Here is a 23,792-nt window from a genome sequence, read left to right as displayed (position 1 = left end):
ATTAATTAAAATGTTATTGCCAATTTAACCTTTTTATTGAAAAAATAATTATTTACAATAATTGTTAGGGGTGCCAATAATTACTTTTACTTTTCCCATGTTGGCACCCATGGCACCAGTACGATATATAATACATAATATTTCCATAATATACCTGCCAAGGGTAAATCGAGAACAATTACTTCCAAATATGAGGTTTTTTTTAAGACCAGCACTTCTTTGTATCCAGATTAGTATATTCCATGCTAATATGTATTTTTGTGTATGTCACCTCCATGGTTTCATTTACGTCCACCATCACCTAAACTTGAAGTAGGTAACTTTAACTATTGTGCATTTCAGGCCCTTAAGTGACAAAGTCCAATACTAGAGTTGCCAAGTGCAGCTAATTTACATTTGGACCTCACACTGAACGCCAGGCCTGGTCCTGAAGGGCAAAGCCTGTTACCTATTGCTTCAACCAGGAACGGTGGTCCATTGTTGTACTGAATGAGCACAATTTTAGCTTCAAACTCCTGGACATGACATACTGCAAGTTGTATCTCTGCCCCAAGGGAGCATGGAAAATGTGAGAATTTGATAGACAAATGTGTCTTTGAGGCACTTTGATAAGTGACCATTAAAAAAAAGGTGTGTTTACCTTTTGGGATGGGTTCCATTTGCTATGTAAAGCTCAGATGCAGATGTAAAATCTGACTCTTATTTGGTTCCTGCCAGATTCGTTCCGATTGTCCTTCGTTGGGTTTTGCAAATGTTTTCTTGTTTATTTAACATGCGAAGAGGTGACGTGGAAATCTGGCCGGGGGATGCAGCAGTGCTATCTGACCTCTCAGTCCATCGTCGTTCTGTCCCGCTCAGTCCACAGATTTCACATCTGTCCTGTTCCGACAAGAATAACGAGCAAAAGGTGAGTGTAGCATGGAATTATTTCAGAAATATTTCAGCGGCTTTTGTATTGTTGAGGATTGTGAGGATTGCAGATTGGGAAAGTAAAGGCCTGATATGTCTGTGTGTCCACAATCAAAGCAGGACAAATCCAATGTCAATGCTATGGAACTTGATTGGTTGAAAAAATGTTTTGCAACATAACCAAAATATTATGGAGAGAAATTAATAATCAGCTGCAGCAGCAATTGAAGTACATTTTTTGGCTACTTTGGAGTGGCAGAAGTTCCCAGATGGTATCTCTACAGTGCTTCAACATTCTCTAGATTATGGATAATGAAATCTGGCCATCAAATTAGGCTTTTCTCTTTGGTAATTAACTGAACAATTAGTGCTATTGATTGGCCAGACTCCCAGGTAAAGGGAGGGTGGAAAACCAGCAGTTCTCAGCCCTCAAGAACCATAATTTGATGATCCTTGCACCAGATGGAATCATGAATATATTAGGAATGCTCATAAAAAATATGCCAACAATAATGATGTTGTATAAATTGTGTAACTGTGATTGTAACTGAATACACAGTTTATACAAGGCTGTGCAGTTCATTGTAAAAGTTGTACTCATACTTTGTTCACAGTAGAATATGTGGAGTGATGGTACCTACTATGTATTCCTCAGGTTGTGTCCTTGTGAGTGAGGGTGTTGTCTGGGTCAACAGCAGGGGTGTCCCAATGGAGCACTCTGATGGGAGGATGTCCACGAGGGATCCCTTTGAGAACCATTTAAACTCATCGCTGCTCCTCCTCAACTATAAGTCGGCGGTCTTTGACGTGGGTGAAATGGTGTACAAGTGTCACAACCTCTCTGCCGCGAACGTGTGGCTGGGCATCAAGGTGGCCTCCCTGGCACTGGGCTTGCCTCTCAACATCGCCCTTTTCTGGCTCCTGATGCTGAGCAAGAGTGCGCTGTCCACCTACGAGGTGCTGTGCTTCAACCTCGCCCTGACCAACGTCGTCCACAGCCTCAGCCTGCCCATCGACATCTACAGCGTCTTCCAACGGCCCACCGAGGAGTCCCTCTCCGCAGCTGAAGCCATCTCCACGTTCAACCTCTTCAGCTGCCCGGTGCTGCTCGCTAGCATGTGCGTGGAGCGCTACATGGCTGTGGCCAGGCGGGAGAGTCACCAGACCTACCTGGGCAGCTCCAAGTACCGCATGTGGTACTCGGTGTTGGTGTGGCTGCTGACGGCGATCGTGGGCTTTGTGGTGTACTTCCACGGCCTCCTCACCAGCGTGCTGCCGCTGGCGGTGGTGATCGGTATCCTCGTTGGGCTGGGAGTGCTGAGCCTGCTGGGCTTGGTCTGCGCCGCGTTCTCTAAAGGCGGCGAGCCGGCGGAGGCGGACGAGGCCCCCGAGCCGAAGGCGGCCCTGCTGAACGTGCTGGCCCTGCTGCTGCCCTTCGCCGCCTTCTACGTGCCCTTCCTGGCCCTCGACCACTTCCTGACGCGGCTCCACGACAAGAGGCAGCTGGCCGACCTGACGCACTGCACCGTCCTGCAGGTGTTCATCGCCATTCCGAATTTCGGGATCTTGATCGGACCTGTCCTCTACCTGCCCGGCGCCGTGAAACGGGTCTGTTGTGCAAAAAAAGAGGAGACAGACCAGACTGACTGAGGAAAAAGCACCGTAGTCCTCTCTGGACGCCAGAGTGTGACGCAAAAGAAAATATATTCTAGAACTCTCCACCTCACACACATTTTGTCAGAAGTAGAGATCTGAAGGCACTTATTTTTTTCAGGAGAGTGTGCTTTCTTTTAACATGACAACATGACGTGGGAATCTAACCGCTAAGAATAACATAACTTCTTTAGGATAGGGAACATAGCCAGCACAACCACTGGTTGGCAACAGAACCATCTTACCTGTATGTATAATAGGAGTGCCAACAAGAAAGCACAGACCATTGGAAATTACACTATGCAACCACTGAAAAGTTAACATCAGGTAGGTGCTCCAGAACTCCAAAATCACGGCATTTTACTGTGAAATGTACATATAGTGTCAGTTAGCACTTTCTTAGGTAGACCTATTCACCAGCTTGTTAATGCAAATATGTGGCAGTAACTAAATGCATGAGAGCATGCAGACATGGTTTCAGCTGTTTTTCAGACCGAATGTCAGAACGGGGAAGAAATGTGATCTTAGTGACTTTGACCGTGCTATGATTATTGGTGCCAGACAGGGTGGTTTGAGCTTCTCTGAAACCGCTGATCTCCTGGGATTTTCACGCACAACAGTCTCTAGAGTTGGTAGAGAATGGTGAGAAAAACAAAAAACATTCGGTGAGCAGAAGTTCAGAGGGCAAAAATGTGTTGTTAATGAGAGAGGTCAGAGGAGAAGGGCCGATGGAAGGTGTCAGTAACTCAGATAACCACACATTACAACAGTGGTATGCAGAAGAGCATCTCTGAACACACAACACATCAAACCCCTAAGTGGATAGGCTACAGCAGCAGCAGACCAATAAGGCAAAATAATAAGTCTAATAAATGCCTAATAAAGTGCTCAGAGAGTGTATATATTCTGTATGAGTGAATCAAAGGGGGAATTTCCACTTTGTGGCCAATAATGATATTCTGATCTATACTATTCTATTGTAATTATGTTCTGTTCTCTTCCATGTCTTGTTTTTTCTTTTTTCTTACATTCCATACTTATCACTTTGTCCTTTTGTAAAAAAAAAAGAGATTTTCAGGATTACAGATGAAAATGAAACTACAATAAATAATACAAAATAAATAAACAAAAAATGACACTGTAACAATTTATTTTTATTTTGCTTCATTTCTCAAAGCCAGTACTTCTATTCTGATGGAGAAAATTTGCCTCCAGGTTAAGGTTAACCCTATAACTCCAATGTAAAATGTTTTTAATTATGCTCTTAAATAAAGCATTATACCAACACACACTAGAGACTTGGATGATGGCAGTATTTACATGAACATAAACATTTTTTTAAAGGGTTTGACGGCAACAGGCCATTCAACCCACAGGGGTCTTTCCATTTTTTGGGGGGGAAAACTTTATCATTAGAAGGGCACAAGACAAAAGTATTAATAACTATGAAAAATAAGAGGAATTATTCATGGTACACACAGAATGTACTTAAATGCACTTAGAAAATTGCCTATTAATTTACTTGTTTTACTGTTTATTTCTTCAAATCCCCATCAGGCATTGGCACAATTCTGGGTCCCAGAAAATCTTCAACATGTTTCCCACCGCTGGAAAAAAGTGCATATACATAGAAAATCTGTGAAATACAACACGGGTTTCTCAGGAAAAACTATACTTTTCGCATAGAAATGCCTTTTTTAAAAGTTTTTCATCGTCGTTAAGCTTATCAATAATAATCATGTATTATTTACGCATCACAGCATCTCATCCATCGAGATATAGATCTCACCACAGGTCAGAAAACTTCACCTGCCAATCAACATTACAGTTGTATATCTAAATTAGGGACGGGAATACCGTCCACCAGATGGCGCAATATAACTGACTAAAATGAAGTAGGCGCGCAAATAAAATCGACCTGCATATGTTTTATTGCTTATGTTTATAAAATACTTTTGGAATTGTTTTGAATTCACATTCTTTCTTTTTTTAACAAAGAGAAAAAGCAAGACAGTATGACAAGCAAATATACGCAGGGAAAGCACCACTCGTGTGTAAAACGATTCTAGATAAATTCTGCACTGCTTCTTGTGTCTGGTTTACATCCGTGGGCGTGTCACGCGTGCAGGTCCAGGTCTGCAGTCGTCCTAAACATTCACCTTAGATTTCAACCTACAAGTATCCCCGAAAATATACAAAAGTGATCAATGGACGAAGTTGATCTGCCCAGCCTGCCCTGTCTGGAGTTACTCCTTTCTTTCGGATGGAGCATTTGAGCCAATCGGAGAGCCTATGCGTCAGTCAATGTACCTTTGCTTTATATGGGGACGAACAGTCCACCGGCGTAAGAATGAGTCTTTTTAAAGTAATTCATCAAATCGTTATTTTTTCCAAAATTGGTCAAATTTTAATATGATGTTGTTATATTTGCAAAAAGGCAACTCTGAACCAAAGAAAACGGAGAGCGCTTCCGAAGATGTATTTTTTCCTTTCTCTTGTAATTTGATGGCAGCGACAAGTGTCTCATTGCATGCTGGATTTCATGGCCAGGACTGACACAGACGGTTTGCAGTGCAGTCGGAACAGTAAACTGGATACTTTTCTCAGAAGGAACACAGAGCGCAGTGTTTATGAGCGGATTCGGGCATACGAACCGTGTGTTGTCATTTCTGAGACAGTCAACAAGGTGTTCATGTATGTCGTCTTGAGCGACGATACCGTGTACCTGGCCGAGTACCCGCCACGCACTGTCCGGCAGGCTGTCAATTTCAGCGATGTACTTGACATCGAGTTGGTAAGTAATATCTTTTAGACGCGTAGGATATAAAATATGAAAATGTATTATAACCAGTTGGGAACCGTGGAAAATATCAGCAATTCTGCCGTTGGGATTGTGTGCCACACAACGATAATAAGAAACTGTGAACATGAATGGCAACTGCCAATTTGATTATTTTTATTTTTAATTACACAATACTACACAACAGTATTGAAGCGTGGTCCACGTGGTCACAATAATGTGCCGAGCAATTGCCTAGAAATTCACCGCGTGTGTCTGGCACCAGTGTTTTAAGTGTCCCCAACGAATTCCAAGACTTCCATACAAACTCTGTCAGACTGACAGGGACCATCGCAGTCTCTACATTGCTTGTGTTACTATGCCCAAGTCTAGCTAAAAGCTAATCATGCCTGTTGGTTTTGCCGCGGTATACACTGAATCACTTTGGAAAAAAACCCCGACATTTTATTATTTTAATTCATGAGATTGCGCCCCCAAAATTGGTCCCATCTGTGAAAGTTACACAAGTTAAAGAAAGTTAACCCCCTACTGAGTGGTGGGTCTAAAGATAGACAATTGACAAGGACAGGCTTAATCGTCCACACTTCTGTGTTCTGTAAGGTGGGGGGTATGCAGCATGTTGATTTGTATTTTTCAGTTATTCTGCATACTGCATACTGTTCCCTCAAGTGATTCAAAAGGGTAGCAAAGTCATGAGTAGGAAATTGGATAGGGATGGACAGTGTGAGCTCAGTCATGGCTCTGGTTTTGTGCTGGTGTCTGCATATTCCTGGAGTATTCCTGGATTGTCCATTTCATCTGGAAACTTTTTGTTGGATTTCTTTGACCTAAAGGCAATGTTTTCGTAGTGTCCCTGAGTGAACAATTACGGTTTTTGTTTTCATGAAAATATCCATTTAGGGTACATCTTAATCATAATCATTATCAGCCCAGCAAATATTGCAGTCCCAGACTCCCCATATTCACCAAAGGCCAAAGAAAAGCGCATGTGAGCATTGATGAAGATTATAGTCATTTACCAATTCAAATTCATGTTTCAATTATGTCTTGAAAGGTAAACGATTTACCAGATTTTCTCAGTGGCCGTGACCGCGAACTTTCGCAGCACATCCGTGTCGTCTATGCCACTGCCAAGCATGCTGGGAAAAAAGGCGGAGGCCTGGGAAGAGAGAAAGCTGGGAGACGCCCATCCCTCTCCGCCTCCCCTTCTCCTTTCCATCACAGCAACAGGAGTGTCTCTCCATCTCTCCCAGGTGAGGCCCGCACACAAACCTGCTTCTCAGGATCTATATGAGGACATCCATCACCAAATGACTACCTGTGGCCAATTCTATTTTCTCTATGGTAAATTCAGTAAATACACTGAAATTCAGTCTGAATTTCTGTAACAAACGGGCATTTTCAACACGGACACTACCGACCATTGAAACCATTTAAGGACTTAAATCAGTTTGAACTGAAATTCAACGTGTTAATTGTAAATTTAACTGACCCCAGTCCATCAACTTCTACGCATACTTGGATTTCCCATTTATTTGATGCGTCTCTCATGTCAGCTCCGTTATGCAGTTTAAAATTGCTTAAAAAACAGTGTTGGTGTGCTGTGCTGTTCTGATGCACTGTGAGTGACTGTGATAATGTCCCTTCTCCATCACAGTCCAGCCTTCCCCCAGCTGGTCTCCATGAGCAGCCAAGCTGCGGTGTGAGCTGCTGTTTGAATGTGTGAAAGAAGCCCTTGACCATCAGGCTTACCTCTTTTGTGTCATAAACCCCTGCAATCTAACTATCCCCCCATTACCTTGCTCTCCGAACTTCCTCAGTTCGGAGGTCAGTTAATTTGCATGGCCTGCACTCAGGAAGTTGGCATCTGACACCTCTTGATGAATGATGAATGATGAGTGGAATCAGCGTTGTTTGTACTGCCAGAGAGAAATGCAAACTACCCGTTTACTTTCAGCTTTTCACAGCACTTTTCCATTGTCCAGGAATTGACTCCATGGCCATGGTAAAGGCCATGTCAACAGCTCATTATGACCAAGAGTTGGAAACAGCACACCAGGCCTCACAGCCTACCAAATGTTACCAATGGGAGATCTATTACTCCTCTGCTTGGCTTCTTGTATTACTCATTACATTACATTACATTACATTACATTACATTAATGGCATTTGGCAGACACTCTTATCCAGCACGACGTACAACAAAGTACAAAGTGCATACCCATAACCAAGGAAAGAGGGAAGTACAATTTCAACTGCTAACAGTACAACAAAGATAAAATCTAGGGCCTATTTGATTAATGGATTTTACAGCACCGCGCAAATATATGAACAAGCTATATACTCGGTATATATATATATAGTCGGTAGCTTTAGGCTTGTCACTGATGCACATTTGAAGAGTGTCCATGCCTTGGCTGCTGAGGTCCTTGTGCAGGTGTGGTTGGAACAGTGATGACCCGAGAGCCATGCACAGAAATGTTCCTTAGTAGTGTCTGTGTTTGTAATGTGTCGGTGCCTGACTGTCAGTGGCCTGTCTGTTAATCGTTCCAGCCCTGTTGACCTGAAGCATTCCTCTGCCGGGCTCACTCGTGGTTAATCGGGACTTTCTGGGAACTCTTGAGCTGTGACACTTGTACGTCTGCTCAGTGTCTAAAAGCTGCTTATGCGGGTTGGGGGCGAGGGTAAAGCTGGAGCTCATCCCTGCCGCTCAGGGACACAGAAACAGGGTGAGGGCCCGGGGGCGGTGCCCGCCTCCACCGGCAGCCCACGGTAGGCTCGGTGGTGAGTCAGCACAGCACCAAGCTCAGCTGACTGTGGGTGGTCTTTCTGAGGGCCTGCTTACGAAGAAGCACAAATAACGCCGCACAAGCAAACTAAATGCAGAACATTAAACCGCCAGGCACTAGGTCCTGTTGACCCATTGACCGTGGAACCCACCTCCTGAATAGCGTATGTGTGAGAATGTTCTCAGCTTGGATTTCTCACCCGAGTCCAAGGTGAGCACTCACTGTACTGGCCACCCAGACAGAATGTTCTCTCTATTTCTAATTATTTTGCTCATGTCAATGCCGCCCGCGTACATTGTAGCTTTCAAAATATGCCAATGAACAGTGCTCAATGAATCAAGTTATTTACCTGTTGCCTTTCAATACCTGTTGTGTCTCTTTTCTAACCCCCCCCCCACCCTCTCTCTTAACCAGCAGGGCTCAGCAGTGTTCTCCTGTCTACCCGTTCAGCCCCCTCCGAGTCGGTCAGATGGAGAGCCGCTCCCTCATCTCTGAGGTAATGTAATGAAATGTCAATCCTGGATGGGAAGATTACTGACTCCAGATCACGTTTTGCTGCCATCTAGATCATCGGGGAGGCTCTAGCTAATCACACGTTAATCCCAGTAGGAAGCAAACCTCAGCACATGGTGCCAGATTCAAGCACGTGAAACTCGCAGCGCAAAATGCAACCTGACGAGAGCATGTTGATGCGGTTGCAGTCTGCCTGAAATTAACTTTGTTACAGAAGTCTTTCCCCGTTTATTTTCTGAACAAATAGAAACAAACACACAACCCTGTTTTTATTATTTTGGCAATGCCAGTTGAGCACGGTCTGTTTCTAACAATGTTCTGTTAAAGGCAAAAAGCATTTATTTCCGCGATGGACAAAAGTGATTAAAAGCAGCATATCAATGCATTCAGCCCACTCATATTTTTTTACTAGCGGCAACAATTTTTATTTGCCACCCTTAAATGCATATGCATTAAGGACAGACGCGCAGCTTGCGATGACTCGCCTAGAATCTAGATCACATACATACTGCAGTTCCAGCCCCGTGTGCCAGTTTGAAACATACAACGCTTCCTGGGCAGAATGCTTCATATGTGTGCCTGAAAATCAGCGCAAAATGCTTAGTACATCCGGCCCATGGTGTCACTGTTGCCCCGCTGGGGGATGGGTTGGTGTTCATAAAATGTCCTTCTATTTAATGTGAGCACAGGTGGTAGTTTTAGTGCTAACCCTAAGCGCCATAAATATTTATCGATGCGGAGTGTGCAGCATTAACGGGAGGCCGTTTCTGCCGCTCCATTCAGGATGTTATCAGTGTGTCACAGGCTGCTCCGTATGCAGGCGCTGTGAATGGGAAACTCACCCATCCAGGTCACTACTGCAGGCCTAGGGACGCATTACGTACCGCGTCCTGGATCTAGATCTCTTACAGTACATCTGTGATTCACATCATCGGGCCAACAGAAATGCCATGAATTTTTGTCCCCTGTAGGGGACATGACTCTCTGGTCTTTATCTCCAGAAATGTATATTCTATTATGCTGAAATCTACACTGCAAAGGACGTTAAATAAAAATCTAATAATATTTTTGAAAAATCGCATGCTTTTTGTCATCCAAGACTAAAAGTACTGAACTTTTTTTGCCAGGAGTTTAAAGGGAAAATTAGTGTCTCGTGACTGTCCTTCAGTACTGTAAGGGTTATTTTTGTGGCTTATAGATGTACACCAAAATAACAACTCGCATGAGCCAACTGTGTTGTTTTTAGTGGTTGCTGCTCTGGTGTTCTGTAAACACTTGCATCATTTGGAAGTCCTTTGTGCCAGCAGTGATGTGTTCTGCTTGTACTGAGGCTGAGTAATACGGGTGTGGCCTCTCAGCTTTGAAATCTTACAGGAATATTAACAACAAAACATGCTGCCTTCTCCCACAGCTAGCTGTTGATGTAGGCGTCCATCTCACACTTTGAAGTCCTTTGAGTGTTACACAGTAGTTGCCTAGGAACTAAAGAATTTATGCAAACAACATAAAACCAGCCAGTACCTGAATATACTGCATGTATGTGGAAAGACAGAAATAATCGTGCGCTTTAAATGCCAGCTTTTTTATACTGCTTAGATTTGAAATTGCTTGTGGTTTGAACTATATTGAAATTAGTTATTGTTGTCAAGAGTCATGTACTTCCTCTGTGTCGTGTTCAGGAGAGATATCTTTTGATTATTCTTTTCATATAGCGCAGCTGATGTTATGATTAAAAGAATACAATGAACTAGTCTGTATTCTTTGTTTTCTGTTCCTTTCAGTGCTTCATTCAGTCAGATTGTATGAAGATTAGTTTTGCAGGGTATGTAGGGCTGATGTGCCTGGAACAAAAGAGGGTATGTGGAAAACAAATCTTGAATCACGTTCATATTTCTGTATAATCTCTCTTTCTCACAGTCATACTCCTCATCTCTCTCCCCCTCGCCGCTCTCTGTCTCTCGCTCATTCTCTCTTTCTCTCACTCCCTCCCACTCCCTCATTCTCTTACTGCTTCCAGCCCTCTCCGATGTCTGTTTTCTTTCTCTTCGCCTTCCCTTTACTGGTGCGGAGAGACAATGAATCTTTTCACTGGTTTGGCTTACTGGGCTCGCAGCTGCCTCCGTTATTGGTCTCTCACTTGGGCTCCTGGGGAGAATTCCTCAGACAGTCGCAGGAGTCTGGGGACAGGGTAGGTGTGGAGGCAGGGAGGGAGGATTTAGCAAGCGCCCTACGGCGATGCAGATACTCAAAGACGTGAGGCAACACAAAGAAGTAGAGTAAAAAAGGAAGGTGGTTATAGTGTTTCTCTCCGGGATGGGATCAGATCTCAGTGCCTGTGTGTCGGTGTGTCTGCTGTAGCCTCTTTGTTATTGACTGGGGTGAAAGGCCTGCCCTGTGATGCTTCAGTAGAGGATGGTGTTTCTTTCATGTTGAAATGTCAGGCTGCAACATGAGCTGCTTTTGGGCAGCAGTTCATGTTTCTCATGCGAAACTGACCGGGGGTGTGTAGGACAGTAGGATACACACACACACACACACACACACACACACACACACATCCCTCCCACATGTATGTGTATGCATGAATACACACAACTGCCTCTCCATTGGCCACACACACACACACACACACATTTAGACACATAAACTACCTTCCCAAACATGCATACAATATACACATATACAACATGCAGTGTACTCATGCACCTGTGTTTTCAGTGTGAATTTCTTGATCCAAGCCTGTATTTAAAAGCCTATACAAAAAAAAGTCTCCCTGTTGTGCAGAGGGGATAGAAAAAAATATTTCTGCAGACAGAGCCATTGGTCTTTCAGACACTATGTTCTTGGTGAGCCCTCTGGAAACTTGCCCTTTGACCATAACTGTTTTTGTTTTTTTGTGGTTCAAATTTGTACTTTTTTTAAATGAGCAAACTTCTGTTTTCAGAAACACAGCGCTGTTTAACATATTAATCTGACTGGGAGTGGGAAATGCTTGCTTTTTGATGTCTTTGTTTTGCAATATGTTTGTTTCTGTCTGCTCTTGAATGTCAATAGCGGGTAATTGGGTGGGGTGTGAGGGGCGTAAGGGTCCAGCCTGAAAGAAACAAGAGGGAGCAGTCACTTGTTAACATTCGGCTGTTGCTAGGGTACGAGACGAGGCAGTAACCACCTGGCAATAAACATCCAATTAAAACACGCTGTTCGTGTGTGTGTGTGTGTGTGTGCGTGTGCATGTGTACATGTGAATGAGTGAGTGAGTGTGTGAGTGTGTGGGTGCACGTGTGTGTGTGTGTGTGTGTGTGAATGTGTGAGTGTGTGTGTGTGTGTGTGTGTGTGTGTGTGTGTGTGAATGTGTGAGTGTGTGTGTGTGTGTGTGTTTGGGAAGTGAAAAGAACAGACTGTTGAGAGAGAGAGAGCTCTTTCAGTGGGAGGCCAGGTTGTTCTGTGTGTCCTTTGCTGCTGTAAAAGGCATCATGTTAATAACCCCACTCAGGAAATGAACCATGAGTTGGGCATCCTGTCTAATGTTCACCCTGGGGGCAAATTAAATCCATCCAGGTTGCCATTTCCTTATTAGGCTGGGTGATTACATTTTGCTTTTACATTTTAGATATTTAACACTCTTTCCCAGATCAACCTACAGAGCTTATTTTGTTTTTATATAATGTACAATCCCATTTATACAGCTGGTTATTTTAATGTATACTTAAGTATCTTGCTCTCTTGGGAAATATGGATATGGGGATATAACTACTACTCAGTACAGATGAATGATATGAGTAAACTGTAATTATCTAAATAACTTATGAACTCTTTGGGTATGACACTGTTGATTGTGACTTCATTGTTTAGAATATTTTTATTTTATTTCCTGCACGTAATTGGGGATAATAACACCAAAGATCATCTTGATTCGGAAAGATTTGTTCAACAGAATCTCACTAGAGTGGGAGGAGGTCTGCAAGTGTTGTAAAGATTTCAAATCCAGGATTAGACTGCAATATCAGCAAGGGTTTCTCCTCTCTTCCCGTTCTGCTCAGTACTGCCCCCTGCAGACGCTCTGTCTGTATTGCATTTTATTCATGGTCTCGGCATATGGTGTTCACTCTGCAGCGTGCTTGGTTTTTGTTTCCGCAATAAATTCAGACCTGTGAAGCCAACTGTGGTGATTACACTTAATTGTGTAATCAAGTGCTTTGATGAATGGAGTGCTGATTAGTAATTAATACCTGCAGGCCCCTGGGGCTTTCCACGGGCATGCCAAACCTCATTATCCAGGGCAGTTTTTAGTGTGCTAGATTCTAGATTCAACACAGTCACATTTCTAAAAACATTCACATTTTCACATTTTCACATTTGACATCTTAAACTGATCAGCATATGTCCGAGTTTTTACCATTTACCGTTTTTGCTGTGAGCATTGTTCAAACGAGGGATTCAACCCTGCTGCCTTCTACCTTTTAAGTGTTGTAATGCCACACGGTCTCATTCAATGTCTCAGTGCTGTTTTCTTTTTGAATTCTATAATTGGTACCATAATGGACCACAGATTACAGTACATTACACAATGAGTATTACCGCAGTGTGTGCAGGTTGGAGATTAACAGCAGAGCATCTCTTTCTGAAGTCCCTGCACTTGACAACAGTGATAATTCAGGGTTTTAATTACCCTTTTTCTGTAGTATTGTAGTCCTTATTAACCCATCTAAGTGTACGTATGCGTTTTTGCTCTAAATGTAATGTAATATGACTGCTCTTCTTTTGTCATAGGAGTGGCAGGGAGGAAGTAGGGGTGGACCACACCCTCAAACAGATGAGATCTGCTTCCTGTCCCAGCCCCAGCCTGCAGGATCTCAGACTGCCTCAGTCTTTATCTCAGCACCTCTCGCCCCTCCTCTCCCCCTCCTCCTCTTCCTCGTCGTCGTCCTCATCTTCCCCGCTCCCATCCTCCGTCTCCGCTTGGGCCGTGGGCCGGGGGGAGACGGCCGAGGAGCAGGAGTCGGCCAGAAGGGGCTCCATTTTGTCCAGGCTGATGAAGCGGGTGCTGGTGGAGAAGGCCGAGGCGGAGAAGGAGGCTGAGCTGCACTTGTACGCCGTGTCCCCGACCTCGCGCATCTACCTGCACCTGCTGAGCTCCTGGAACAGCTACATGATCGTAAGAGCCTCCCGAGCTACACCTGACTCCCTGCGATGGCTGTGTCGGCTCTGTGTGACGGCCCTGCTTCTTCTGGTTGTTTCAGAGGTCCACGCTCATGTTGGACCCCCTCTACAGGAAGAGATGCAGTGTGAATTCGAGTTCGCTCTCTCAGAAAGAGTGCCAGATCAGGTACCCTTTCCCCTTCATTCCCGTTCTCTACATCCAGCTGTAGGCTCTGTGGACTGCAGCCATATAATTTACCTAGACAGTAGCACTCACTTGCTGGTAACCTTGGAAATCAAAGGTTCTTGCCAAGGTTAAACACCTTTTGTAAATTGTGTAGGCTAAAATATTCTGTTGGCTAAATGACTCAGTTGTAAATGTGTAACCTGAATTTAAAGTACATATAAGTGTATCTGTGGTCCTATGGGAATATTTATCTATATATGTATAGTTTAGTGTGTCAATGAGTGGTTATATCCCTGTGTGTATATGCTTGCATATGGTCCTCTGTGTATATTTCCATGTGTATATGGTCCTGTGTGTAAATGTGTATAAATGGGTCTGTGTATATGTGTATCTATGGTTCTGTGCGTATCTGTGTGTATGTGTGTATGTGGTTCTGCGTGTAAATGTGTATCTATGGTTCTGTGCGTATCTGTGTGTATGTGTGTATGTGTGTATGTAGTTCTATGTGTAAATGTGTATCTATGGTTCTGTGTGTATCTGTGTGTATGTGGTTCTGCGTGTAAATGTGTATCTATGGTTCTGTGTGTATCTGTGTGTATGTGGTTCTGCGTGTAAATGTGTATCTATGGTTCTGTGCGTATCTGTGTGTATGTGTGTATGTGGTTCTGCGTGTAAATGTGTATCTATGGTTCTGTGCGTATCTGTGTGTATGTGTGTATGTGTGTATGTAGTTCTATGTGTAAATGTGTATCTATGGTTCTGTGTGTATCTGTGTGTATGTGGTTCTGCGTGTAAATGTGTATCTATGGTTCTGTGTGTATCTGTGTGTATGTGGTTCTGCGTGTAAATGTGTATCTATGGTTCTGTGTGTATCTGTGTGTATGTGTGTATGTGGTTCTGTGTGTAAATGTGTATCTATGGTCCAGGGTGTATATGTGTATCTATGGTCCTGGGTGTATATGTGTATCTGTGGTTCTGTGCGTATGTGATTCTGTGTGTAAATGTGTATCTATGGTTCGGTGCGTATGTGATTCTGTGTGTAAATGTGTATCTATGGTTCGGTGCGTATGTGATTCTGTGTGTAAATGTGTATCTATGGTTGTGTGGGTATGTGATTCTGTGTGTAAATGTGTATCTATGGTTGTGTGCGTATGTGATTCTGTGTGTAAATGTGTATCTATGGTTCTGTGCGTATGTGATTCTGTGTGTAAATGTGTATCTATGGTTCTGTGCGTATGTGATTCTGTGTGTAAATGTGTATCTATGGTTGTGTGCGTATGTGATTCTGTGTGTAAATGTGTATCTATGGTTGTGTGCGTATGTGATTCTGTGTGTAAATGTGTATCTATGGTTGTGTGCGTATGTGATTCTGTGTGTAAATGTGTATCTATGGTTCTGTGCGTATGTGATTCTGTGTGTAAATGTGTATCTATGGTTGTGTGCGTATGTGATTCTGTGTGTAAATGTGTATCTATGGTTGTGTGCGTATGTGATTCTGTGTGTAAATGTGTATCTATGGTTCTGTGCGTATGTGATTCTGTGTGTAAATGTGTATCTATGGTTGTGTGCGTATGTGATTCTGTGTGTAAATGTGTATCTATGGTTCTGTGCGTATGTGATTCTGTGTGTAAATGTGTATCTATGGTTCTGTGCGTATGTGATTCTGTGTGTAAATGTGTATCTATGGTTCTGTGCGTATGTGATTCTGTGTGTAAATGTGTATCTATGGTTGTGTGCATATGTGATTCTGTGTGTAAATGTGTATCTATGGTTCTGTGCGTATGTGATTCTGTGTGTAAATGTGTATCTATGGTTCTGTGCGTATGTGATTCTGTGTGTAAATATGTATCTATGGTTCTGTGCGTATGTGATTCTGTGTGTAAATGTGTATCTATGGTTCTGTGCGTATGTGATTCTGTGTGTAAATGTGTATCTATGGTTCTGTGCGTATGGTAACTCATATGGTGGCTCCTGCTCCTGCAGCTGGGAGCGCACAGCCTGTCTGTTCGGTCAGCTGAGCGGAGAGCTCCTCCAGGAGGGCATTGGCCTGGAGTCTCTGTACCTGCTGCTGCAGGAACTGCACACAGCTGCCCATCGCAACATCGCCGTCAAGAAGCTCTTCTGGAGGGTGAGGACCACATATCTCTCCTACCATCTTGCCTGCAACATTCCCCACGCTGCTCCCTGTGTCTCGACCTGTCTTCCTTTTAAAATACTTTTCTGTTTTGAATGTGAATACCTGTGTGGATTCTTTGTGTTGCGTGCCAGTCCGGAGACCTGTGTCCCTTCCTGGTGAAGACCCTGGAGGAGGCACTGCGGAGATTCCAGGATCTTGCTAATGAGGACAGCCCAGCTCAGAGAGCAGACAGACTGCTGTGAGTCACAGGGGTACAGAGAGGATTGGATGAGGACCCCTCTCATGTGACCTAATAAAAATGAATGAGTATTACTGTGATGTTGACTGAACACTTCGTAAATCTATTTTCTTCATGAAATTATACCTACTTGATGCTGTGGGGTCAGGTCTTTCAAATTAATCACTTGAATTCATCACGAAAAGTACATTATAAAAATTGTTGTACCCACTGTCTCATATTGAGATAGTGGGTTATAGTATTCTGTATTGAGTTTATATTTCCTAAAACACACGTATTGATTAGGTAAAAGAAACGTGGAAAGCTGCAGTGATACACTTCTTATCTCAGAGCTTACTTATCATCAGCATCACAGCTTCGCACAAACACACACACACTCACACACACACAGACACACCCTCACACAAACACACACACACACACACACACACACTCACACACACACAGACACACCCTCACACAGACACACACACACACTTGTTTAAACATTCAGTGTGCCAGTGGACGATAATGTCACGGATTGGGAAGAGACAGGCCATCTCTGTGTCCCTAGACTGTGTACTCTGGTGGCCGAAACCCTGAGCCTAATGATCCGGGAAATGGAGGTGGAGCCAGCACGCGATCACATGCTGACAGCCAAGCAGTGAGTACCTTTCCCTCAGTGTGACACGCCATTGGCTACAATACGGGCGTCACTGTGCCCCCTGTATTTAAACCAATGTCGGGGGTGTCCTTGCTGAGGAGGAGAAATGTTGATTCCATATTGATGGAGTCGCCTCGGATGTAATTATGAGGTGACTGATACTGCCTGGAGGTTATATTGATCTCAGTAACACCTTCAGTGTGTTCCTTTGTCGTGTTTCACCAGATGTGTGAGATGGACTTACTCACCACGTTTTGTCTGTTACACACAGGGGTGCACTGACTGAGAGGCTGCTGCTAGCCTTGGTTTGTGACCCTGAGGTTGTGCTTCAAGACCCGGCAGGGGTGGAGGACTCAGGCCAAAGGTCCCCGCATGCAGAGGTAAGTGCCCTTTCTGATGACATCATCACCTGGAGGGGAGGGGGAAGTCACATGGCTCCTGTAGCCCTTTCATGGTAGAACTTCAGTGTGTCATGGAAAAATCATTTTGTTCAAAACAAAAACTAAACAAAATAGTGAGTGTGTATGTGTGTGTGTCTGAGTGTTTGCATCAGTATTTGTTTATCTACTTGGCAGATACTGTATTTCTGTGCAGAAAAGGTCTTAGATGAGTTCAGAAACATTTGTAGTCTGCTTAGTGGTTGTTTTTTCTTCAGCTTCTACAGAGGGGAGGGGGGAAACTTTTGGAACCTAATGTAGATCAATGAGAATTGGCTATTTTCTCCTAAATTCAGTCTTTATTTAAACCTCAATACTCACTGACCATTAGGAACATCTAACTACATATTCAGGCAAATTATCTAATCAGCCCATTGTGTGCAGCAGTGCAATGCATAAAATCATGCAGATACAGGTCAGGAGTTTCATTAATGATCAGAATGGGGAAATGGAGAAATATGATCAAAGTGACTTTGACCGTGTGATGATTGCTGGTGCCAGACAGAGTGGTTTGAGTATCTCAGAAACTGCTGTTCTCCTGGGATTTTCACACACAACAGTCTCTAGATGTTTTAGAGAATGGTGCGAAAAACAAAAAACCTCCAGTGAGCAGCAGTTCTGCAGACAGAAACGCCTTGTTAATGAGAGACGTGAGGAGAATGTGAAGAGAATGGCAAGACTGGTCGAAGCTGGCAGGAAGGTGACAGTAATGCAAATTACCACACATTACAACAGTGGTATGCGGAAAAGCATCTCTGAACGCATCAAACCTCTAAGAAAATGGGCTGCAGCAGCAGAAGACTTAATACGTCTAAAAAATAAGCCTAATAAATACCTAATAAAGTGGGATTTGTGTAATTCACTGCCATGTTCCCTAGACTCTACAAAGACAACAGTAATCATTACATCCGCCAGAGTCCCCTGTTGGCTTCTGACAATATCGCGGTCTTGTTACTCTAGAATGCTATTGACTTTAGCTTTAGGTTACAAACCAAACAGCAGTGCAAACATCGAAATGCCTGCAACAGATGTGGCGATGTGATTACAAGCAGCGTTTCTTATTTACAGTCAGGGAGCCCTCCCCCCTCCCCCCCTCGGGGGCGCCCGCCTTCCGCTGATGAATGGGCCTGTTATTTGTGCGGAATGTGCCGGTAACGCTTGCTGCTATTTGACCCCCCGGCTACAGGGCCTGCTGGGAGACTATTTGGATGCTGCGAGTGCGCTCCTCTTCGAGGTGGTGGCGCTGTCCCAGCAGGTTAGTGCCGTCCCTGCTCTCTGAGAGCAGATTAGAGACAGAGCCAGCGTCCTCTCGGGTTTATTACCGCGTTCCCACTGGGCATCACAGGGCTAAACAGACATCGACTGTTGATGCCCATGGCTCACCCTTATTTTGGCATACACGTAATTCATATTTACACATGAATCAAAGCGTTATGTGGGAGGTTACCATGGCTCTTTTGTATATATAGGTCTCACTATACTCCTTTTAGGCTGTTTGAAATCTGCTAAGCATCTCTGTGTTTTTTAATCTGGTGATTATCTGATCCCTGTTTATTGAATATATTCTGGGAGAGGTTGGCTGTAGAGGAATATTCATCATGAGTATATTGTGACTTATTGTGTGTTAATGCCAGTGATTCTTTGACTGTGTGCTGTTTGTCTCCTCAGGCATGCTGTGCCCAAAATTTTGGGCAAACACTGACAGTTGGATGGGTACTGAAAACATTGCAGAGCCATAGTTCTACGGTAAGCTCCCTAATATGAATGATGTAAAGACATTTCAGCTTTACATATATTTAGCGCCACATACAGTACATTCCCTAATGTATGAACCAGTAAAACTATTGTAGCTGGTTATTAATACTCATTGTAGATTACTACGCATCATACGGTATATACTGTAGGTGAGTACAAGATGGAGGCAGCTGCAGGCAGATTTTATTGCAAGCATGTCTAAACAGCGGCACGGATGGTGCAGTGGGTAGCACTGCCGCCTCACAGCAAGGAGGTCCTGGGTTCGAATCCCCGTCAGCCTGGGCCTCTCTGTGCGGAGTTTGCATGTTCTCCCCGTGTCTGCGTGGGTTTCCTCCGGGTACTCCGGTTTCCTCCCACAGTCCAAAGACATGCAGGTTAGGCTGATTGGAGAGTCTAAATTGCCCATAGGTATGAGTGTGTGAGTGAATGGTGTGTGTGCCCTGCGATGGACTGGCGACCTGTCCAGGGTGTATTCCTGCCTTTCGCCCAATGTATGCTGGGATAGGCTCCAGCCCCCCCTGCGACCCTGTTCAGGATAAGCGGGTTAAGATAATGATGGATGGATGGATGGCATGTCTAAACAGAAATGTTGTAGAAACAGTTGCTTTAAATAAGTTGTGTTTCTGAGTGATTCCACTGAAACGCATGACGGAATAACTGTGTAAGTTTCACTTTCTTCCAGCAATGCCAGGGTCATATTTAGACTCATGTTGACGTGGACAAGGCCACCGTGAAAAGCAACACCGAGGGCAGAGAATAAGAAAAGCCGTAACAAGAGTTAACTGTAATACTCTAAATATTGAATGCCGGTGAGACTCAGCCACTCCAGAAGGGAATAAAATGAACTATTAAGCACATATACTTGACATAAACCTGAAGGAGCCAAAATAAAACAGATTTTAAACTGTGCTATAGCTGTGACTGTAACCCTTGGTTTTGTGAATAGGAAAGCTGCTGTGAATAGCAGTGGGCTGAGATACAAGAGGTTAGATGACAATAAAGTCTCTCCAATTTGTGCACTGTAAAAAACAAAACAATAAGACAGTCTTAACAAGGATTCTGTCTTATATTTAAACTTAATCTTATTTAAGTCAATTTCACTCGACAAGCAAAGAGTCACTTAAACAAGTCCTAATACTACTTGAGGGAAAACATATGATTTTAAATCTCATCACATGACTAAAACACTTATTAAGGTATTTTTTTTTGCCAGTCCATGATTGAGTTTCTCTTCTTTCTTCCGCAGTTTCCCTTTGTGAGTAACCTGGTCCGGCAGGTGATCTCGGTGCTGTCCGGTTCCCAGCTGGTTCTGAGCCCGGCCCAGTCGGTGCTGCTGTATCAGCGGTGCCGGATCCTGATGGCCTGCTGCAGCACAGCGCCGACCTGGCCCAGTACATCAGGACACAGTTTGCGGAGGAGTTCAGGTCAGACAGGCAGAATGCAAAGCCCGACTGCTGATCAGGACCCGTATTCATGAAGTGTCTGAGGTGGGGTGCTGGTCTGGGATCAGGTTTCTCCAGCCATATCCAAACCCTGTCCTTTATGAGCTGAAAGGGCTACGCTGATCTGAGATCAGCGCTCCTACTCTGAGGGGCTTTGTGAATATGAACCCAGTTCTTTCACCCCACATCTTGGCGATGACACTAAGCCATGTCCTTGTGCTCCTTGTTATCAGGTACTACGTGGTGATGCCGTGGGTGGAGGAGAAGCTGCCCCCTCATTACCCCATCAGCCAGTCCACCCTGAGGCTCATCCCTCTGCTCCAGCACCTGGTGCTCAGAAAGCCCTGACCTGGGAGCACCCTGTCTCTCTCTCTCTCTCTCTTTTCCCTCACACACACATGTACACACACACACACACACACATCTTACTTGTTCTCTGTCTCTCAATCCCACAGCTCGCACACAGTCACACGCACAAGCATATGTTATCCGATAAATTCATGTGATGTAATCGATGATAGGTGCATATGCACATGCAAAACACATGTGTGCAAATACATGTACATCTCTTTCCAACACACACAGCCCCACCGTGCACATGTGCACAGGGCTTGGGGGTTTGATGGTGGGGTGTCAGGACATGCTGCTATGTTTGTCTGTATACACTGTCGCTGTCAGAATGGGTACACTGTAGATGTGACAGTTTTTCATCGTTCCCTGTGTGTGCCTTGGAACGCAGAATGTTTTGGGCTCAAATCCCAAGCACCCTTGCTACACCTACAGTCACGTTCTTCAGTCCTAGAAAATCTGCCTTCTTTTTCAAGGGGGATTTTCAGCTTTGGACTCAGCGTAAGCAATCCCTCTCATATGTGGAGGGGTGATGTGGAGCAGTGGATGCTGGGAAATGAGTCTCTGTCCCTGGTGTGAAGCTGTGGTTTGGACCACACACTCAACATCTCCTCACATATAAATACAATGTTCGGGGAGAACAGAGGAAAATTACTTGTATGCACTGTACAGTTCTGTGTGTCTTTTGTTACATAATTGTACAAGCCCAGGGCTGTACATAAGCACTTTAAGGTAGAGTTTTGAAGTTGCAGAATTTGTGACCACTACTATCACATGTGCTTCTGTTCAAGTTTGCTGAATGTCCAGGATGCCTTTATCTGATGGACTAACATTACTGACCGCTGATTAATGAATGTAAAATGTAAAGATGGAGGAGACTGAAAGAGATACTATTCTTCCTCCCTCACATCCAACATTGGGCCTGGTTTCAGGTCAGGATGAAATAAAACAACAGGTATTACAGTATGTTTATGGCACACTAACCTGAACTACAAAAAAGGCATTTCTGGTTCTGTGAAAATATATTCTCTATTACCAGAGCTTTCAGGGAAATTACTTGAATTATGAAATCCTGTCGCCTCACAGCAAGGAGGTCCTGGGTTCGAATCCCCGTCGGCCGGGGCCTCTCTGTGCGGAGTTTGCATGTTCTCCCCGTGTCTGCGTGGGTTTCCTCCGGGTACTCCGGTTTCCTCCCACAGTCCAAAGACATGCAGGTTAGGCTGATTGGAGAGTCTAAATTGCCCGTAGGTATGAGTGTGTGAGTGAATGGTGTGTGTGCCCTGCGATGGACTGACGACCTGTCCAGGGTGTATTCCTGCCTTTCGCCCAATGTATGCTGGGATAGGCTCCAGCCCCCTGCGACCCTGTTCAGGATAAGCGGGTTCAGATAATGGATGGATGGATGGATGAAATCCTGTTAGATTATGATAGTATGCACTCAGTGAGCGCTTTATTAGGTAAACTATACATCAGCTTGCTAATGCAAATATTTAATCAGCCAATCATATGGCAGCAACTAAATGCATAAAATCATGCAGACATGGTCAAGAGGTTAATTTGTTTTTTCATACCAAATGTCAGAATGGGGAAGAAATGTGATCTATGTGACTTTGACCGTGAAATGATTATTGGTGCCAGACAGGGTGGTTTGAGTATCTCAGAAATGGCTGTTCTCCTGGTATTTTTACGCACAACAGTCTCTAGAGTTTGCAGTGAATGGTGTGAAAAACAAAAAACATCCAGTGAGCAGCAGTTCTGCAGTCAGAAACGCCTTGTTAATGAGAGAGGTCAGAGGAGAAGGGCCAGACTGGTCAAAGGAAGGTGACAGTAACACAAATAACCACACATTACAACAGTGTATTGCAGAAGAGCATCTCTGAACATGCAATGCATGTGGATAGGCTACAGCAGCAGAAGACCAATAAGTAAAAAAATAAAGTAATACCTAATAAAGTGCTCAGTGTGTGTATGTTGTAGTATAGAATTCCATTGTGCACTTAGACTGTTGTTGAATTTATGGTAGATTTAATAATAGGCTTTTAACTGCACACATCCAACTATGTACACTGAATATCAGTAGTTTCAGCTTGATGAATGTTATCGTTAAAGCCAACAGGATAACCTGTAACTATCAAGGGATGTAGGAAGGAACATCCTAGCATCTGCAAGGTTTTTATTTAGATGTTTATCACTGCAAGTAATACATGCTGTCTATTTCCACTGCTGCATCTCATGGCTACTGTTACAGAAAATATATCACTGCTTATTTAGTTTCTGTTTCATGCATTGTGCTTGTTTGCATGTTATCTTGCCATTCGCTATAAAACTATGGGGATCATGAGGAAAATTATAAAAACTTTTTTCAGGATTTGGCACACAATAAAATAAATGTTTTCTTAAAAGTAGATTGTGATTTTCTTGCACAGCATGGGATAAACATGTCATGTCATTGCAAATATAGCAAACACGTATTACCTGTAGATATACTTTTTCCAACAAATATGTTATCACTATAAAATGGCAAACACTATATAATTGCTACGAGCAGAGAAGGGGCCAAGTGTTTTATCACAGAAAGACTACAGGAGTGGAGGGAAAAAATATTAACATTTTCAGTGTCAGCAGTGAGAATGAGTTTGCCTTGCAGATGGGTGCCCTGCTGAAAAATACAGGTCAACTTAGATTTTATAACAGCTGATAGCTGTTTGACCAATTCAGACTAACTCCATACACAACATGGTTTGACCAGCTCAAGTTTTATTTTGAAACAGCTGGTAAATTCAAGCTGGTCATAATATGTAT

At 43.8% G+C, this 23,792-nt stretch overlaps 1 protein-coding gene across 1 annotated transcript; it reads left to right on the top strand.

Annotated features, from left to right (window-relative positions):
* The first annotated feature begins 4,856 nt into the window (after positions 1 to 4,856).
* c8h12orf56 (chromosome 8 C12orf56 homolog) lies at positions 4,857 to 21,510 on the top strand. The gene is given in 14 exon segments (XM_061252589.1): positions 4,857 to 5,356; positions 6,417 to 6,615; positions 8,566 to 8,647; positions 13,435 to 13,819; positions 13,905 to 13,990; positions 15,974 to 16,118; positions 16,259 to 16,365; positions 16,919 to 17,008; positions 17,280 to 17,388; positions 18,632 to 18,700; positions 19,114 to 19,191; positions 20,447 to 20,564; positions 20,567 to 20,624; positions 20,876 to 21,510. Coding segments are annotated over 14 exon segments (1,905 nt in total). The 5' UTR covers positions 4,857 to 5,092; the 3' UTR covers positions 20,991 to 21,510.
* Positions 21,511 to 23,792: the final 2,282 nt, after the last annotated feature.

Source organism: Conger conger, chromosome 8, assembly GCF_963514075.1.
Source record: "Conger conger chromosome 8, fConCon1.1, whole genome shotgun sequence".
Taxonomy (NCBI): Eukaryota; Metazoa; Chordata; class Actinopteri; order Anguilliformes; family Congridae; genus Conger; species Conger conger.
Note: the sequence above shows the minus strand (reverse complement) of the source record. Positions and strands in the feature narration are given on the sequence as shown.